The 17664-nt window shown below is 42.5% G+C and overlaps 1 protein-coding gene across 1 annotated transcript; it reads right to left on the bottom strand.

Moving 5' to 3' along the window:
• Positions 1–1888: 1888 nt before the first annotated feature.
• LOC120498088 (scaffold attachment factor B2-like) lies at positions 1889–17661 on the bottom strand. The gene is made up of 21 exons (XM_039700413.1): positions 17439–17661; positions 16661–16748; positions 15186–15250; positions 14823–15101; positions 13597–13659; positions 12758–12785; positions 12439–12481; positions 11901–11947; positions 11406–11506; positions 10617–10766; positions 10418–10518; positions 9831–9967; positions 9212–9300; positions 8569–8705; positions 7686–7979; positions 6682–6819; positions 5952–5991; positions 5073–5185; positions 4230–4342; positions 3963–4029; positions 1889–2272 (listed from the first exon to the last, which is right to left on the bottom strand). Exons 1-21 carry the CDS (start codon positions 17631–17633, stop codon positions 2161–2163), a joined length of 2400 nt encoding a protein of 799 aa, XP_039556347.1. The 5' UTR covers positions 17634–17661; the 3' UTR covers positions 1889–2160.
• Between the last annotated feature and the right edge of the window lie 3 nt (positions 17662–17664).

Raw genomic sequence — 17664 nt, 5'->3', positions numbered from 1 at the left:
TTAAAGTTCTGGGTTGTGCTGTGAGCTGTTAAAAATAATTCTGAAATTCTCTGTGATGTTCAGGGCAGTGAAACAAATTTTTTAACCCTGAAGTGACAGGTGTTGCAGTGTGCAGATATCCAAAGGGTACCCAGCTTTTTTTGTTGCTGTTTTATGTTAGACCTCTATAAATTGGTGGGAATATGGGTGAGTTTCCCCAAAAACCCAAACCAACCCCACGCCCCTTCCCATGTGGAATCCTGCCCTGCAGCAAATGAACTTTTTGGTGTTGTTTTCCTGTTCAGCTGCTCTGTGAAGTCTGGATGGCACTGGGGCCCCTGTGGATCCCTTTGGAACAGCCACACTGGGACTGCAGCTCCTGGGACTCCTTCCTGCCTTCCCCAGGAGTTCTGATGGCTTTTGGTGGATCCCTCTGGAAAATCCCCAATGTCACAGTGCTGGGACAGCAGTGAGTCCCCAGTGTCACTGTGCTGGTGACAGCAGTGAGTCCCCGGGACTCCTTCCTGCCTTCCCCAGGAGTTCTGATGGCTTTTGGTGGATCCCTCTGGAAAATCCTCAATGTCACTGTGCTGGGGACAGCAGTGAGTCCCTGGTGTCACTGTGCTGGGACAGCAGGGACTCCCAATGTCACTGTGCTGGGGACAGCAGTGAATCCATGGTGTCACTGTGCTGGGACAGCAGTGAGTCCCTGGTGTCACTGTGCTGGGGACAGCAGTGAATCCCCGGTGTCACTGTGCTGGGGACACCAGGCACTCCCCGCTGTCACCCGCGCTGTCCTGCAGTGTCACCACCTCCCGCCAGGTGGCGGCACAGGGAGCCCTCGGCTCCTTGCAGTTCCTCCCCTCACCGCCAGGCGGCGGCAGCGATTTCAACCGAGCCAAAACCTCAGAATTAACTTTGTTAAAGACAGGAAAAAATAAATACAGAAACCTCTACTTCCTCCTTATAGAACCGATTTTCTTACATTCTCAAGGTGTATATATATATATATATGCACACATAAAAGTTATATCTGTATATTCAAGAGCTATAGAGTTCCAAATAACTCTTCATCCACTTTACTATTCACAGAATTTTGGGGATTTTGAATACAGATATTCCCAAAATTCTGTGTATAGTACAGTGGATGAAGAGTTATTTGGAAATAACTCTCAGTTATTATATAAATTAATATTATTTTTCAGTATTTGAATGAATAAGAAGTTTTAAAGGGAGGAATTAAAACAGGAAGCCAGAGGTGGATGGAAGAAATAAAGATGGGGTATAGGGAAGAGAAGGAAGAATTAAAATTTGTGATACCACTGTGGTATCACCCCAAACCTGTGAGCACAGCCCCAGGGACAGCTGTTCTTGGTCTCTCTGCATCCTCCTTCCCCTCAGCATCCCAGAGTGCCCGGGGGATGTGGGGCACTTTCTGCCCCACCTGTGGCCCCCAGGCGTTTGTGGTGCTGCTGAAGGGGGAGAAGATGTGACTTCTGACCCTGGGAGCATCCTCGTGTTTGGCTTTTAGGTCTTTGTGTTGAAGGTGCAAAGCAATGAGAAGACTAACAACATCAGAGGGAGGTGAACAGGGTGAGCACTGAGCCCTAGACTGAACTCAATGCTACTTTTCAGGCCTCCTTCCTTCTTCCTCCTCTCTTTCTCCCAGCTTTCCTTCTTCCTCCTCCTCTTTCTACTTCTGTAATGACAGAAAACTAAAATGGAAATGTAGAAAGAATATTTAAAATTAATGACAAAGGAAACAAAAGCAGGCAGGGTCTGCCAGGCCCCTCCACATCCACAACGTCACAGATCCATCACTTCTAAAATCTCAGTGTTAAAAGCAGATTTGTGTCTTCAATGACTTTCAAACCTCACGAGATCACCAAAGACTCCAGAAACAAAAAAACCCAGTAGCCATAAACCGGTTTTATTATTTTTGAAAAATGGAATGTTTCACTTACAGAAACTTAAAAGCGATGTGTGACCAACACCACGTTCATTACAAACAAACAAAAAAAAAACAACCAAACCCAAACCAAACCGAGCTGACACAGATTTGGCCACGGCGCAGCAGCAGTCTGGCATTTTTAGAACCACAACCTCGAGGTGACCTCGGGTTAATAAAACTCACGCGCGGCGTCGCGGCGCTGAGCCCTCTGTGCGCGGCCAGGCTCAGGCTCAGTAGCGGCGGCTGAAGCTCGGCCTGGGGGGTCTCTCAGGAGCTGCAAAGAGCCCGGGGACGCCGCTGCCCTGCACGGGCTGGCCCTGGCTGCCGGCAAAGCCCCCGCGCCTGCAACGACAGCGCGGTCACGGCACAGCCACGCACGGAGCTCGGGGAGCATGAGGGAATACTGCACGTGGAGTGCGTTATGGAGAGGGGTTTAGCACTCTGGCCCTGGCTGCCGGCAAAGCCCCCGCGCCTGCAACGACAGCGCGGTCACGGCACAGCCACGCACGGAGCTCGGGGAGCACGAGGGACGCTGGAGATGGGCTTAGCACAGGGGGATTTCTTCACTGCACTCCAGGGATGGTGGTTGGATTGACTGATGAGTTGGGGCAAAGCTGTGTTGGACTGGGGGGGTGATGGAGTAGGGATGTGCCACTTGGTTTTGTTGCCTTAAGGAGGAGTCCAGAAGTTTCTCTCCTTAATTAGGTGAAAAGACACCTCATAGGACCTTAGAGACGTCACCTCAAACTTAAGGATAGCTAATTGGACAGCAGCCAAAAAGTCCAGCCTGACCAATTTACTAGAAAAAGAAATGACAAAACTAATTGCTTTTGTGAGGTATTTTACCAGGAGCAAGAACCTCTTTTCTCTGTTTTCTGTTTTTTTGGTTTTTTTTTCTTTTTTTTTCCTCTCTGTTTGTTATTTTGCCTTTTATTAAAGCCTTTTTGTTTCTAACACTGCAACAGGAGCCATCCTGCTGATTTTATGCTTCCAAAGGTAGCTGAGCTATCTTGGGTGTGTAACAGACTCCAAGAGAATGACAAAACTAATTGCTTTTGTGAGGTATTTTACCAGGAGCAAGAACCTCTTTTCTCTGTTTTCTGTTTTTTTGGTTTTTTTTTCTTTTTTTTTCCTCTCTGTTTGTTATTTTGCCTTTTATTAAAGCCTTTTTGTTTCTAACACTGCAACAGGAGCCATCCTGCTGATTTTATGCTTCCAAAGGTAGCTGAGCTATCTTGGGTGTGTAACAGACTCATGAGACCTGGCTCCAGGAGGCTCCTGTTACTGATGGGTTTTTCTGAAGAGTAGAATATAGGATTAGTACAATAAAGTGATTAATCAGCCTCTGCAATCATGGAGTCAGTGCTAATTATTCCCTGTTCAAGGGGTCACTGCTATGATGCAACAGGGACACTTTGGGCACAGCACAGGGAGTCTCTGAGGATGGGTTCTGCTGAGCCAGGTTTTATGAGCTCTCAGAGAACCCATCACAGCTGAAATCAGCCCAGAATGGCATCGAATTAGCAGGATGGCTTCTGAGATGGTGTTGGAAACAGAAAAAGGTTTAATGAAAGGCAAAATAACAAAGCTCTTACAGAGAAAAACTAAGCTAGGGGTGAGAGGTTCCTGCTCCTGCTAAAACACCCCACAAAAGCAGTTATTTCCTCTGTTCTCTTCCTTTTCTAATGAATTACCCAGGTGGGACCTCTTGGCCTCTGTCCAATGGACAGCCCCAGGTCTGAGGTGAAGTCTCAAAGGTCCTGTGAGGTGTCTTTGTACCAAACTGGGACAGAAACTTCTGGGCTTTAGTCCTGTGAGGAGTCTTTGTACCAAACTGGGAGAGAAACTTCTGGGCTTTATGCCTTTCTAAGCAGACAAAGAATAATTTAGTCACTCCATCAACAGGGGGCACATTCCTACACTCTGAAAGGTGTTTCTTTAATTTGTTGGGTTTTTTTCCCCTTGCCAATCCAGGCTTATACAGATCAAAGCACTATAAAAGCATTATAAGCATTCTGACAGAGGTTCTTACCCTGATGTTCCTCCTCGAGTCATCCCATGGCCTGGTCCTGACTGACCAGGCATGCTTCTATCACCACCTAATTCAAAAAGAGAAAAAAAGGGGGGAAAAAAAGAAAAAAAAAAAGAAAAATACAGGTTTTTGTGCTTCCCTAATAAAAACATCACCTTGTTCCCAGAATTTAATTTGATTTCTCCAAAATTTAACTACCACTAGAAGGTTCAGCAGCAGTAATTCACAGAAAAGAACCACAATCACACTGGTAAGCAGCAAGTGTACCTTGCCATCTCTCATGATCCCGTCCCATCACTCCTCCAGCCACATTTCCCTGCCATGTACGATCTTGATGCCCCTCTAACTTTCGACCATGATCTCCCCAGTCACGTCCATCTCTTAAAAAAATAAAAGAACATCTTCTAGGTATGTCCCCTACCCACTGAGCAGCACAGGGTAAAGCCAAACACCATACCCCATGCCAAAGTGTGTTAAATGGTTAATCAAGCTATAGCTGTAGCCACCCAACCACTGCAATCAGAACTGGTCAAAGAGAAACAGTGACAGACACTTGCTGAACAGCATCCTCCACACAACAAAACTTGTCTTTTATGATCCAGAGACATCATGGATATTGCAATGGGCTGAAATACTTGGGCATGGATTAATCCATTGGCTGCCACTTCTCAGTCTGAAAATTAAGCAACTGGAATATGCCCAGCTTGATGAACTGGTTTAAAGAGAAACCACTACAATTCAGGTGAGTCCAAGTTCTCTACCCCCACCACTGCAGAGACTTCTCACTCAATTTCCTTTAAAACCTGACCACTGGCCATGAATGAGGCTGGTGCAGGCCTTACTGGGGCATCTGTAGAAACAGACTGAATCTCATCTGTAGGAATGAAAGTTATTTACAGGAGAAGCAGAGTCAGGAGCTGAGCTAACTGAGCAGCTCTTTACTCACTACAGAGCTTCACCCTCCTGAGGCCCGTGGGAGCTGCACGTGGCAATTCCCTGCTCCTGCAGATGCTCCAAGATCTGCAGAGAGGATCCACACTTGTCAAGCTGCTTCTGCTGCCACCCTCCAAAGGTTCACTGAGGCAATGTGAAGGGCCCCCAGGCACTAACCGGGTCTGTGGGGGGATCCCTCTTCCCTCACTCATCCTCCTGTCGGAGCCGTAGCCGCCCCAGCTGTCGCGGGAGTGACGCTCGGGCCCCCCGTGCCGCTCGTCTGGGTAGTGCTGCAAGGCAAACAGGAACAGTCATGCTAAAAGCCAGACAGCTTTTCTGCTAGGATTGTGAAAATTCGGCTTTTTGGATGTTGGTTTCTATGAGCTGTCAGAAAAAGCGGTAGCTGTCTCAGTTTTTATGGGTTCTGTTGTAGGGCATGGCTCACTCCAGGCGTTTGTTTTGTGCTGTTTGCTGGTGGGAAAGTGAACAGCACAAAATAAAACACCTGGAGTGTTTATTTTTACCAAGATTTTTACCAAATCTTGTTTGGTAAAGATTTTTAAGGCTTACATTCTTGACTTCAGCTTTTAAATTTTTACATAGAGTACCTGCCTACTTCCTACCTCTCTTCAGAAATGAAAGGTTTTGAATCCCATTGTGACATTGATTTTCACACCTGTCCTTTTACAGCCTTGTTTCATTCTGGCACCAGTTGTTTCATTTAGATAAATGTGAGAGAAGGCATCCTTTGCCAGCTAAGTAAGTACAGCAGTTCTCTCTTAACACCTAAGTTAGTCAATCAAAAAGCTTTTACTGCCACACACCAGCCTGAAAAGATGCTCCCATCTCTCAGAGGTTTCCCCTTGCCTGTAACTGAGGCTACCACCCCAGCAAACAGGTAACCTAATAATTTACTTTATGCTCATTAGCACACAAAATTAGTTCTGCTTAAGTATCTCAGCTGAAACAATTTGAGCTGTGTGCACACTGTCCTTTCTGCTTTGGGGTCAGCTTGTTTTGGTTTTTAACTGAAGCAGTAATTTTGTTGCAACACACCTGCCCATCTCGATCTGGAATTCCCCTTGTACAGTCTCTCCTGGAACAAAAAGGAAAGTTTCAGTTGAATCAACACAGTATTTATAATTCCAGGGTCTGCATGAAATAACACATGCAAAGTTAATCTTCATTAGGTGTAAATCTGGATGCTAATGTTCAGTGGCAAGATAACTAGAAGAGTTCTTAATTCATAGTATAAAAAGAGATCAAACTAACACCTATCACTGTAATACAAGTAAAAAAGGCACCACTGAGGATGGCCAAGTACTCAGTGACACCAAGGGAGAATACTGAGTGAACCTGTATCAGAAATGAGTTACAAACAAAAACAATGGTACAGTTTTCACCAGAGATCCTTTGAGAGCAAACAGAAATCTCAACAGCACCACACAGAAAATATTTTTCCATCTGTGGCGCTAAAACCCTGCATTAGCCAGGCTGCAAAGATGAAAACAGGGGAAGTTTTAAAGCAAAAGGAAATGGCTAAATCTTAGGGGTTCATAAAGGAGACTTCCATACACCAAGAGAGGAGCTGTTGCATCTCCATCAGCATCATGGCAGAATACATTAGGACTCAGCTTATAATCTTTATGCAGCCTAACCCACAGAAACAAAGGACTGCAAGCAGGTGTGAAGTCAGACATGAGAAACACACAAGAGTGATTAAAAAGACACCAAATCTCCCCGAAGGCATAGGAAGAAGAAGAAGAAGAGGCAGTGCCTTGCCAACCTGTCCAAGCAGTGCTCCTGGTAGCGGCCGCGCTCGCGGTGGTCGAAGTCGTGGAAGCGATCCTGGCGGCCGAAGTCCGAGTGGTAGCGATCGTCCAGCGCCAGCCGCTTGGCCTCGGGCCAGTAGGGCTCATCCCGCCTGCACAGGGGCCACGTCAGCAGCAGCCCCACAGCCAGCTCCCCTGCCCCGCCCTCGCCAACCCCAATCAACACGGTGATTAAAAATCTGTGTGCCTTAAGCAGGAGTCGCGCTTCGGTTTCAGAGAAGATTTGGTTTATGAAAACCAGCTTAGTTTCAGCACGTGGTGATGCCAGAATGAGTATCCTTTCCCTTACCATTTAGAGTTGATACACACAACTCTACTGCTCTGTTACTCTATTATTACAACTCTACTAGTACTACGACTCCTACTCTATAATTACAACTCTAATACTTTATAAAAAAAAAGAAAATAGTACTCTATTACTACTACTCTATTATTACAACTGTACTACTCTATTAACTCTATTATTACTACTCTACTAGTACTAGTACTACTACTGCTCTATAATTACAACTCTAATACTTTACAGTTACTACTCTACTAGTACTCTATTACTACTACTCTATTATTACAACTGTACTACTCTATTAACTCTATTATTACTACTCTACTAGTACTCCATTGTTACTACTCTACTAGTACTACCCTATTATTACAACTCTACTACTCCTTTAAGTCTATTATTACTACTCTACTCTCTATTACTCAAAGTAGTAACAACTCTGGGTTGTTACTTCTCTTGGTCATCCCTCTCTGGGAAAGAAGAGCAGACCCAAACAGTGCTTCGTGTACGAGCACGTTATTTGCTCTTCTTCAATGCTATTAGTGCTAGAAGCAGCACATAAAGAGTCTTTCATCTGCAAGCTCCCATGCCTGCCTTATCCAGAGTGCTCCCCGTTTCCACAGGCTCCCAAGAGGGATGAGGCTGAGGAGTTTGGAGCCCCTCTGCCCTGCTCCTCACCTGCTGTCAGGATCATAAGGCCTCCTCATGGCAGATCTCCGCTCCTGCTCGTAGCGCAGCTGCTCCTGCTGGCGTCGCAGCTCCTCCCTCTCCCTCTGGATTCTCTCCTGCTCCCGTCTCCTCTCCTGCTCTATGTGCATCCTTTCCCTCTCCAGCCTCTCCCTCTCCAGGCGCTCTCTGTCCAGGCGCTGCCGTTGGAATTCCAGCCGCTCCCGCTCCCTCTGGAGCCTCTGCCTCTCGTCCCGCTCGTGAATGGCTGCCAGGCGCTGCTCCCGGTCTCGCCTCTCTCTCTCTCTGGTTTAAAAGAGATACTTGGATTTAATTGAGATTCTTCAGTCCAAGCTCTACTGCTTCTTTGTTTTGAGTGGGGGTTTATTTTTTTTTTAAAGAACTTTCTATGTTCTCCCCCTTCTTCCTAATCAAGTAACAGCTTCGGGGAAAATAAAATCCTCCTCACAAATGACAGAAACAAAGGTGAGAATTTCGATAAGTAACACAGCATCTACTCTTAAGTCAGGTCTGAAAAAGCTTCCAGAGAGCACAGCAAGTCTTAAGACAGAAATCTGATGTACAAAAAGTATTTACAAGCTTCAGGGGAAAAAAAATCAAGGAAATTCAAATCCAGTCAAGTGGAAAACAAAGCCTGAAAGCACCTATGGAAGTCTCATGAGAACATTGATTTCTGCAGTAAAAGCCTCCATCACTTAGCATTAATGTCTGTTCTAGCAGTAATTAGTAAGAAATCAGTCTGAGACAGTAATTAGTATGGAATCAATCTGAGATAGCACTGTTGGAGGATCAGCACAGCACTGCTTTGAACAAAAACACAGAACAGATAAGGGAGTAAAAAGTGCCATTTAAGTTTAGAGGGAGTGGAACTCACCGGCGCCTCTCTGTCTCCCTGATTTCTCTCTCCCTCTGCCTCTGCCGCTCCCGCTCCCGCTGCTCCTTGATTTTATCAAAAGATAAAATATCCTGCTTTTCCTTGCTCTCCGATTTGCGGTCCTGGCTCTTTGTGCTCTGAGATGAATCAGAACAATGCATGAGCTGAACGTGGTGCATTTCCAGCTAAAGCTCCCAGGCAAATACCTACAGTGTGTCAACCTGACCAAAACAGGCTGCCATGCCTTCCCCAGAGGTAAACAACAGTGGAATTCCAGGGAAAAGTACCCCCAGTTTGACCAGAACTTCAAACTATTACAAATAAATCCTAGGGGAACACAACCTGACTTGCACTTCAAACAACACACACCAATAACATTCCAGGCTCAGGGAAACACATCATCCCAAAACCATTTTCATATTGCAATTAGACTTCTTGCACTAAGTCAGCAGTAAAAAAAGTATAAAAAAGGTGAAACAGAAGCATTTCCCCTCTGCCACATCATTACACCCCCGATGCTTTCCAGAAAATGATAAAAGGATAATTGTACCAAAATGCAAGGCTAAAACCCCTTCATCTCTGAGCACATAAATCTATTTGACACCTATTTTTACACCAAAGCTTCTCTGGAAGTTGGCCTTACCCTCTCTTTTGATGCAGAAGTTTTCACACTAATAACTGGCTCTCCTTTAGATTTATCCATCACCACTGTCCTTTCTGTTCCTCGACTTGCTAGAAAACAAAACATAGAAAAAAAATAAATGGTACAAAAGATATTCAACAATTCTTGCAAGACTCAAAATTGTGAAGACACTAAATAGTAAAAAAGTTATTTCAATGAGGTTTTTAATAACTGATGGAACTTATTATTTAAATAGCTTGCCAAGATTTAGCTAATATGAGGATGGGAGCAGTAAATTTATCACAAAATTACAGCAGTATTTTCTGGCAGGGATGACAGCTAAAAGAACTCAAATTTAATTTAATTCTTCTGCCCACAAAATACATCATTCCCCACAGTTAAAAAAAAAGCTCAAAAAAGGACACAAACCACACACAGTGTCGGGTCTAAACTCAGTGACAGTTCCATAAACATTATGGAAACTCTTTTACATTATTATAAACTGAAGTCAAAATTTTCAAGGTGTTTTCTGATGTCAGTGTCAGTTTTATTAAGTAAGCTTCTTTTCCCTGAATTATCAATCACACGTAATAATGTACAAGTATCCTTGAAAACATTTCTGAAAGACAGCTAGCATCACCTGATTTGCTTGCCCTGGATCTATCAGAAGATCCAGTCTTTTGTTCATCCTTTTCTTTTCCTTCTTTTTCATCTTTTTCTGATTTCTTAGCATCATCTTTTTTGTCGATCTTCTCCTCCTTCTTAATACCAACAGATCTACAAAAAGCAGGAAAGCAAAATGCCTCTTTCAAAAGCAACAAACCACTTGAAAAACAAATGCTGGAAGTTTCACTCACTAACCACACAGTGTGTAACTAAATCCTAGAAATATTTGTCAGTTAAAAGTAGAGTCCAAGACAGAGGCAGATCAGAGGACAAACAACTGGTAAAAATAAAGGTTTACCTATAAATAACTTGATTTAAATCTCCTAATATAGCTAGCAAGTTATTATACTAACACTAAAGAGCTTTGTATTTCTGAACAGAGGGCCAGTTCAGATGTCCTTACTACTGCAAAAACATCAACTTTCCAAGCAATATTCCTATTTCAAATGCAGGATGAAACATTAAATCAAGATTTATTACAGTTACTTTTCAACTTGGTCACCTGGCTACATTTGAAATGAGTTGTCTTTAAGTATCACAAAACATAAAACAACACTTTACTTCTCAGATTTGGAATCTGCAGAATGGTGCCTGTCTTTTTCCTTCCTTGTTTCACCTTCCTTTTTGTCAGATGGCTTTTTTCCTGCTGGTTCATTTTTCGCCTAGAAATTCAGCCAGAAAGAATTACATAGTCAGAGATAGAGATTAAAACTGCATGCTTTTATTTTCATCACACTGCCATGACATAGCTGCCACTTACCTTCTCCACAGAAATCATTTTACCATGCAGCTCTGTTCTGTGGAGGTGATTGATGCACTTGGTGGCCTCCTCAGATGTTGACATGGTCACAAAGCCATAGCAGCGAGCGCCAGGACTGCGAGCATTTGTCACCACCTTTGCACCAACCACCTTTGGGAAAAACAAAATATTCTGTGTTTGCAAGTCTGCCACTAAATAAATTCTAACTTAGTGACTGTTTCTTAGAACAGTTTGGAAAAGGACTTTTAAAAGCCATTTATTTCTATCAATCCCCTGTAATAGGCAGGGAGATCTTCAACAATGCAGCTCAGAAAATTCATCTTCAAGTTGCTGAGCAGGTCAGGAGCTTAAGGCAGGTATATACAGAAAAGGGAGAGTGGGATTGTAAAAACCAAAATAAAACTGAATAAACAAAACTACTACCATTTGCCCTTTCCTTACAGGACATCTGTACCCACAGGTGACAATCTGTGACAGGCAGTGGCACTTAGTGACATAAACATTTAATATTACATTAAGAAAAGTATTTGGCAGAAGGGGAGATGGTCACACAGAGAGCTCCCTTCCCCAATTTCTGCTCTTGCATGATAGCAGGCACTGCAAAACAAGTGGAAACCTGCCCTCAAGGCTGCATTTCTCCAAAGAATACTCCTTGAAATTGAATAGTTTAAAACAGCATTAATTGCTGGATGCTCAAGACTCTATTAATGAGGGAAAATAAGAGCAAAATTTAAGTTCAGCATTTTAAACTGACAGAATGGTTTGTTAATTTGCATATCCACTACGTACCTTTCCATACTTGCTGAAAAGGTTCTTCAAATCTGTAGCTCTAGTAGAGGAGGAAAGTCCACTAACCCACAAATTTCTGCCAGAACCACTCCCCACACGGCCTGGGGCACAAAAAACATAAAAGACCACGTGAAACACAAATGCAGCAGTGCAAAATTCAGAGTCCTAACTCCCCACATTTTCCTTCATAAAGCTCTCCATAATTAATGTGCATTTGAACAGCCTTAAAGAGTTTGTAGCTACAGATCTTCTTCCCGTACTTAAATCACTTTTCAGAGAATTACAAAGTATCAAATGTTATCTCACAAAAAATACTTATTTAAAACAAACCCCAACTCTGTTCGTTAATAATGTTACAAAAGTTACAAGGACTTGATATTTTAAAGTTATATCTTGAAGAGATGTGTTACAACTGCACTGAGGGTTCACTGAATTAACAATCCTCCTTTTTACTCCAGGTCCTCTGAAAAAAAAATTTCCCAAAAGTGCACTTACCTTTCTCATCTTTTGTGACTGCCTTTGTATCTTTGTCTTCAACAGGGCTAAAGACAAAACATCACATTATTCAAGAGATCATATGCAAAAAGGCCATTAATTCTAGACAGCACAACTAAAATTGGATACCTACCAGTAAATTAGTTCCAAAATAAACACTATTATTGGCAATTTTCTAGAAGAGTGACAGGAGATAGGGATTTGTACCCCTAAATGGACAATTCTGTTTTGCAGATGACAGAAATAAGAGTAATTTGGGGAAACAACCTTTGAAGGTTGTGTGAAGTTCTTTTAGCAGAGACAGTCCAACATGAGAACTGGGCATCTTCTGATGGTTCTGAGTGTGTTTGCAGTCCAGAAAGTGAGTGGGATCTGTAGCAAATTCCTGATGGCAGCGTGATCCTTCTTCTGAAGTCCAGTCACTCCTTAATTTGTGTTCTGCACCAGAGCTTTGCACTGCCTACACTCCTGTATTTATATTCATTCACAGAACCACTGTACAGTGTGATATCACAAGATCTGTTTTCAGAACCTTTACATCTTTAAGGCTCGTTCCTTAACTTCACTCTGCAGTAACAGTTCTGGGGAACCATTTCATGGCATTAAACAAGTTTTCCAAGGGTGGTTATTCACAGATCTGGTGATATGACTGGGTTTCCAATCTCTATGACCCTGCATGACCTGGATTTTCCACCATAATAACGTACACTACAGTAATGCATTAAAAAAAGAACCAAAAAAACCAAACAGGGACGCAAAAAGCCTCAATGAAGAATGAAACTGTTTAAATGCCCAGGATTTTTTTTTTCCATTAAGAAAAAAATAAATCAAAGTAACCAAACAAAAACAAACAGTACCTGGCTCCAAAGGTAACTCTTCAAGTTCCTGTAGTGAAAAAGATTTTGAAAAGGAGAAATATCAATATTTCATATGGAAGATGCTATTCTGAATGACATTTTTTATCCACCCATTACAGGAGAGTATTTAGTGAAAGCATTACTATAAGATAGCCTACTTCAGCTTTGAAAACATTGAAATTCAAATGAATTTCTCAGAAAAAGTTTTAAGATGAGTTTTTAACATCCTCAAAGCTTTATGAAATCTGTGAAAACTTTAAAATCTCTCAAATTCAGCCACCTGTTGAACACATGGTACACATTCACATGGATAAATAAATCAATAAATGGAAGCAGCACAGAGGAAAGCTTATCTTCGTGTTACCCTTCTCTACCCTGTGTTTGTTTGAAGTCTCCTTTCTGATAACAGGATCAAGAGAAACACCAGCTTCACCTGGAGCTGGTGCTCTTAACCTACCAGGAGTGATCTGGAAACAAGGCCAGCATTTCAGGAATAGACAGTTCCAGCTTTCTTCTCACCCTGGGATATGTACATTTTTAATGGAAGTTAAACACAATGTAAGGCACTGAGCTGGTATTTACATCAGATACAAGGAATCCAATCTACCACCAAACTCAGTATGACACATACATCATAAACATATTTATATATATGTATATACATATATGATTGATAAAGAAATAAATCTTTGTTTCTATGAATAAATCAAAAGGCATTAGGTCCCATTCTTTGCAGAGGAAGAATGCACCCACCATACACACACAGTTTCACCATAGAGCATTATATAGTGTATTTTATGGGGTTTTTTGTTTGTAAAGAAAAACTGGCTACCATTTACCTTTATTACGGTTAAATCTGATGAAGAAGCATCTAAACTGTTCCCAACATCTTCAAACTCTACCTTTAAAAAATAAACAGGAGACATCTTGTTATCTATAAAGGAATACTGTAAGTGAAACCTGAATGAGAAACTGAAGATTTGTATTTGCACTGACAGCAAACACATCCTGCATCCAAAGCAACCAATAATAGTAAAAACTGAGTGACAACCCCGAGGACTCTTCCTGATCCCCACTGATAGAATAAAATCTCTCATTATCGTTTAACTGTGATGGTCAGCTCACATAAATCTTTTAAATATGGGAATTCCAACAGCAAAATTTCTCTGATTTGTATCCCTGTCATTTACAGCAACAACACAGAGGCAAAAAACCTACAGGACTTGGTAATTATTTCCTTCACTGATGAAAGCAATGATGGGAGCTGACCTGGCCCCAAGACATTTGCTCACTCAAAAATCTCTCTTTTTTTCCTGAGTATTTCCATTAGATTTGTGTAGGACAAGGATATGCCTGGGGATAGGGGGCCAAGCTTATTTCTGCAGCTTTAGGAAAAAAAACCACACAACTTTACAATCTTGTAGCCAATGTGGACACACAACAAAGAGCAATATTCCTCCATTAGGTGGGGCAGAAATAACTTTTTTTCAAATGTTTTGTTGTACATGTCAGGAGATAAAGCACTTGATTTTGGGGAAGGGATTATCCTCTACGCCAGTGTCAACAGCCAGATGAACACAGTAAGCCAACATAAAAATACTCTCAGCAACTGAATAACTGTTATCTTAACAGACCCAATCGTAGCAGAAAAATAACCTTGAGTATCATTCCCTGAATGGTGCTGTTCAGTTGAGAAGTAAGCTATACTATTTGCATGCCTCACATGTTCTCCAAAATAAAGATGTTAAAGTAGGAATAATATGCATATTATAATTAATAAGGTGAAGCAGAGTTCAAAGCATGATTAAAAACAAATGCTCTCTAAACTGCTATTAATACAATCACATGTGTATAAACAACATTTAAGTATTTTAAAAGACACTTATTTTCACAAATATATAAAAAGAAAAGCAACGACCATAACCAGTACAGTTCCAAATTTTCCCAAGTACTCTTTAGCTATTTTCCCAAGCACTCTTTCAGCCTCAGCATTTTGCTATTTAATCCAGAAATAAATAAATTTTAAAAAGAAAACCATGATTCCACACACATAAGAGATGCATACCATCACTATTGGTATTTCTCTTGATTCTTCTTTAATTTCTGAAAACTGTGGGGATGCCTCCAAGTTACCTACAGCATAGTCTGTAGGCTGATCTGGAAATTCTTTCACTTCTGCATCAGCATTTTCTTTACTATCAGACAGCGAGTCAAGAATATTATGGGCACTGTAATCATCTCCACAATCTACTGCATTGCCATTATCTATTTCAGCTTCATCTAACACACTAATATCCATCATGTCAATATCCTGCAAGTTATCCAAACTTGCTTCCATATCGTCCTGTGGAAAGAAAAAAAGCACATGTCACAGTCAGGGTGACTCGAGAGCCACGTGCCACCCCCCCTGCAGAGGCAGCCCCTGTACCTGTCCATCTCCAGAATCCTCCTCCAGGCCATTGTCCTCCACTCCCTCTTCATCTGCTCTACGTCCTAACAACAACATCATCATTACAATGAGAGCAGAAATTAAAGTTGTACCCCTCAAGCTTGACTTTTTAATCAGAGGTGGTGCTCCCTTCAGTTTTTTCCCTGTTTGTGATCACCCCAGTAAGGGACAAACAGGCCACAGTCCAACACCTGGCAGCAGCTCAAGCTCTGTGACCTCCCCAGAACATTGGGCTCAGCTCAGATTGCAGCAATTTATTACCTCAAGAAATGTCTTTACAGATATTTACGAGGAGAAAAAAACCCAACCAAACAAAACACAGCACAAAATACTGAAATAACCCCACCTGACCTGTGGGTTTCACTGCAGTGCTCTGCCCACCAGCTGGATGTGAATTATCCCAATTAATGAAATTAAATTACTGAAAACACTACACCAGCCTCAGCACCAAGGGGCAACTCCTCAAACTCAGAGCTAAGCAGCTGTTTGACCTTTTATGAATTTTCTTTTCCTCAAAAACTACAAGCACATTACAACTGAAAAGTGAGAAGAACTTTAGAGCCAAGAGGAATATTTCATCTATTTCCATCCCACACTAAAAGTGATGTAATAGACATCAGGTGTTTTTCTGAGACTTGGAAATTAATATGATTTAAAAGATCTCTTTCACCTGAGTTGTGACATTTGCCCTCTATGTGGCCAAGATTTCACATTTTATCCTGCAAGCAATTGCACTATCACTCCAAATCAGGTGTAATAACAAAAATAAAAAAAATTAGCTGGCAAAGCAGTTTACATTTACAGTTTAAATAAAATATACATTTTGTGTAAACTAAACTAGTAATAAAAATACCCTAGCTAAACTAGTTATTTTGCTCAGCTCCAACACCAAGTTTAAACACTATTTGCTTACAAAACAATTGTGCTATTTAACTAATTTTAGAAAAACAGTTAATTATTTTCTGAAAATAAGGATTATGTAACTGTCTCACCACTACAAAAACCAAACATAAGGCCTTGAAAACATATCTGAGCTCAGAAATGGATTTAAAACTTGTCTTCTGAGAAGAAAATTGCAACTGCCATTAGCTATGAAGCATAACACTACAGAGCTTATTTTGCATTTGCTAGAAACTACATTTCTACATAAAAAAAATATTAAAAACACTGACACTGCTTCAGTATTACTTGGTAATTCTTAATAGAAACTTCAGGGAACTCTGAGAACAAACCAACAGATCCTTCAACATTTCCTGCCTTACTAAATCACATGAAAGTCTCTGAATAAATGACTGCTAAGTTTAATTTTATCACCCATCCCTAGAAACCTGAGAATAAATATGGGAAAGAGTATCAGTAACAAAAAAAAATATAATGAAGGTTCCATTTCATGAGTACACTTGCTTGAAAACTCAAGAATGATAAGGTGGAAAGTGTCTCTAACTGCCCCATACCTTTGCTGCTTCTTTTTGGAGTTTTCTTCATGATATTTTCTGAAACCACTGGAATTTCATCAGGATTCCCTCCTTCCTCCTCAATAGCCTAATAGGGGCAAAAGAGAAAGACAGATATAAAAACAGACATAAAAAATTCGTTTGTATGTTTTTGTTGAGTTTAAGAGCTGCACACCAGAGGCTGAAAAATTCCAAACCATGAATCAGCAACTTAGATACACAAACAAAACACCTCCAGAGCAAAGCAACAAGCAGGGAGAAGGCAGTAATGTGTTGGGGTAAGGTTTTGAGAAAACGGCAAAAAAAGCCTTTCAGCATTTGGGGCTGCTATTCATCAATCCTACAGCATTTGGGACTGTTGACACACACACGGGTTGTGGTGACAGGGTAAAATACTCGGCTCTGGGACACAGCAAGGAGATCAGAGAAGATTCCTCACGGTATTAACAGGCGAAACGTTGTGAGGAGGATACAGTGAAAGGGCTACCAGCTAAATTAACACAACAACACCAGCACGCAGCAAAAATCGCCACACGCAGCACCGTAAATCCAGCAACTCGGAGAACAAAACTCTGGTGCGCGAAGCTGGGAATATCCAGCGAGCCCCACGGCAGACACAGATCGGAGCGGGCCCGGTGCCACTCGGTGCCAGCAGCGGCCACAGGGCGAGCCCGGGCCGGCCCCGCCGGGCCCCGAACGCTCTTTGGCGCCATTTTCCTCCGCGGAGCCCGCCGGGCCGGGGCCGCAGCCGCCCCACGCACCCCCCGGCCGCCCTCACCTTCCTCAGCCGCTCCATGAGGACGCTCTTGTTGCCGCCGCTGTCCAGGTTGCGCTGCCGCAGCTCGGCGCGCAGGTCGATCACGCGCAGCTCGCTCAGCGGCCGCCGCCGGCTTTCCGCCTCCGAAGCGGGGACGCCCGGCCCAGCCAGGGACGCAGCCTCCCCCAGCCCGGCCGGTGAGTGGCTCTCCGCCATGGGCCGCGGTTCGGACTCGCTGGCGCGGGGC

The sequence above is a fragment of the Passer montanus genome, unplaced genomic scaffold (genome assembly GCF_014805655.1).
Source record: "Passer montanus isolate IOZ18808 unplaced genomic scaffold, ASM1480565v1 scaffold140, whole genome shotgun sequence".
In the NCBI taxonomy this organism is placed as follows: Eukaryota; Metazoa; Chordata; class Aves; order Passeriformes; family Passeridae; genus Passer; species Passer montanus.
Note: the sequence above shows the minus strand (reverse complement) of the source record. Positions and strands in the feature narration are given on the sequence as shown.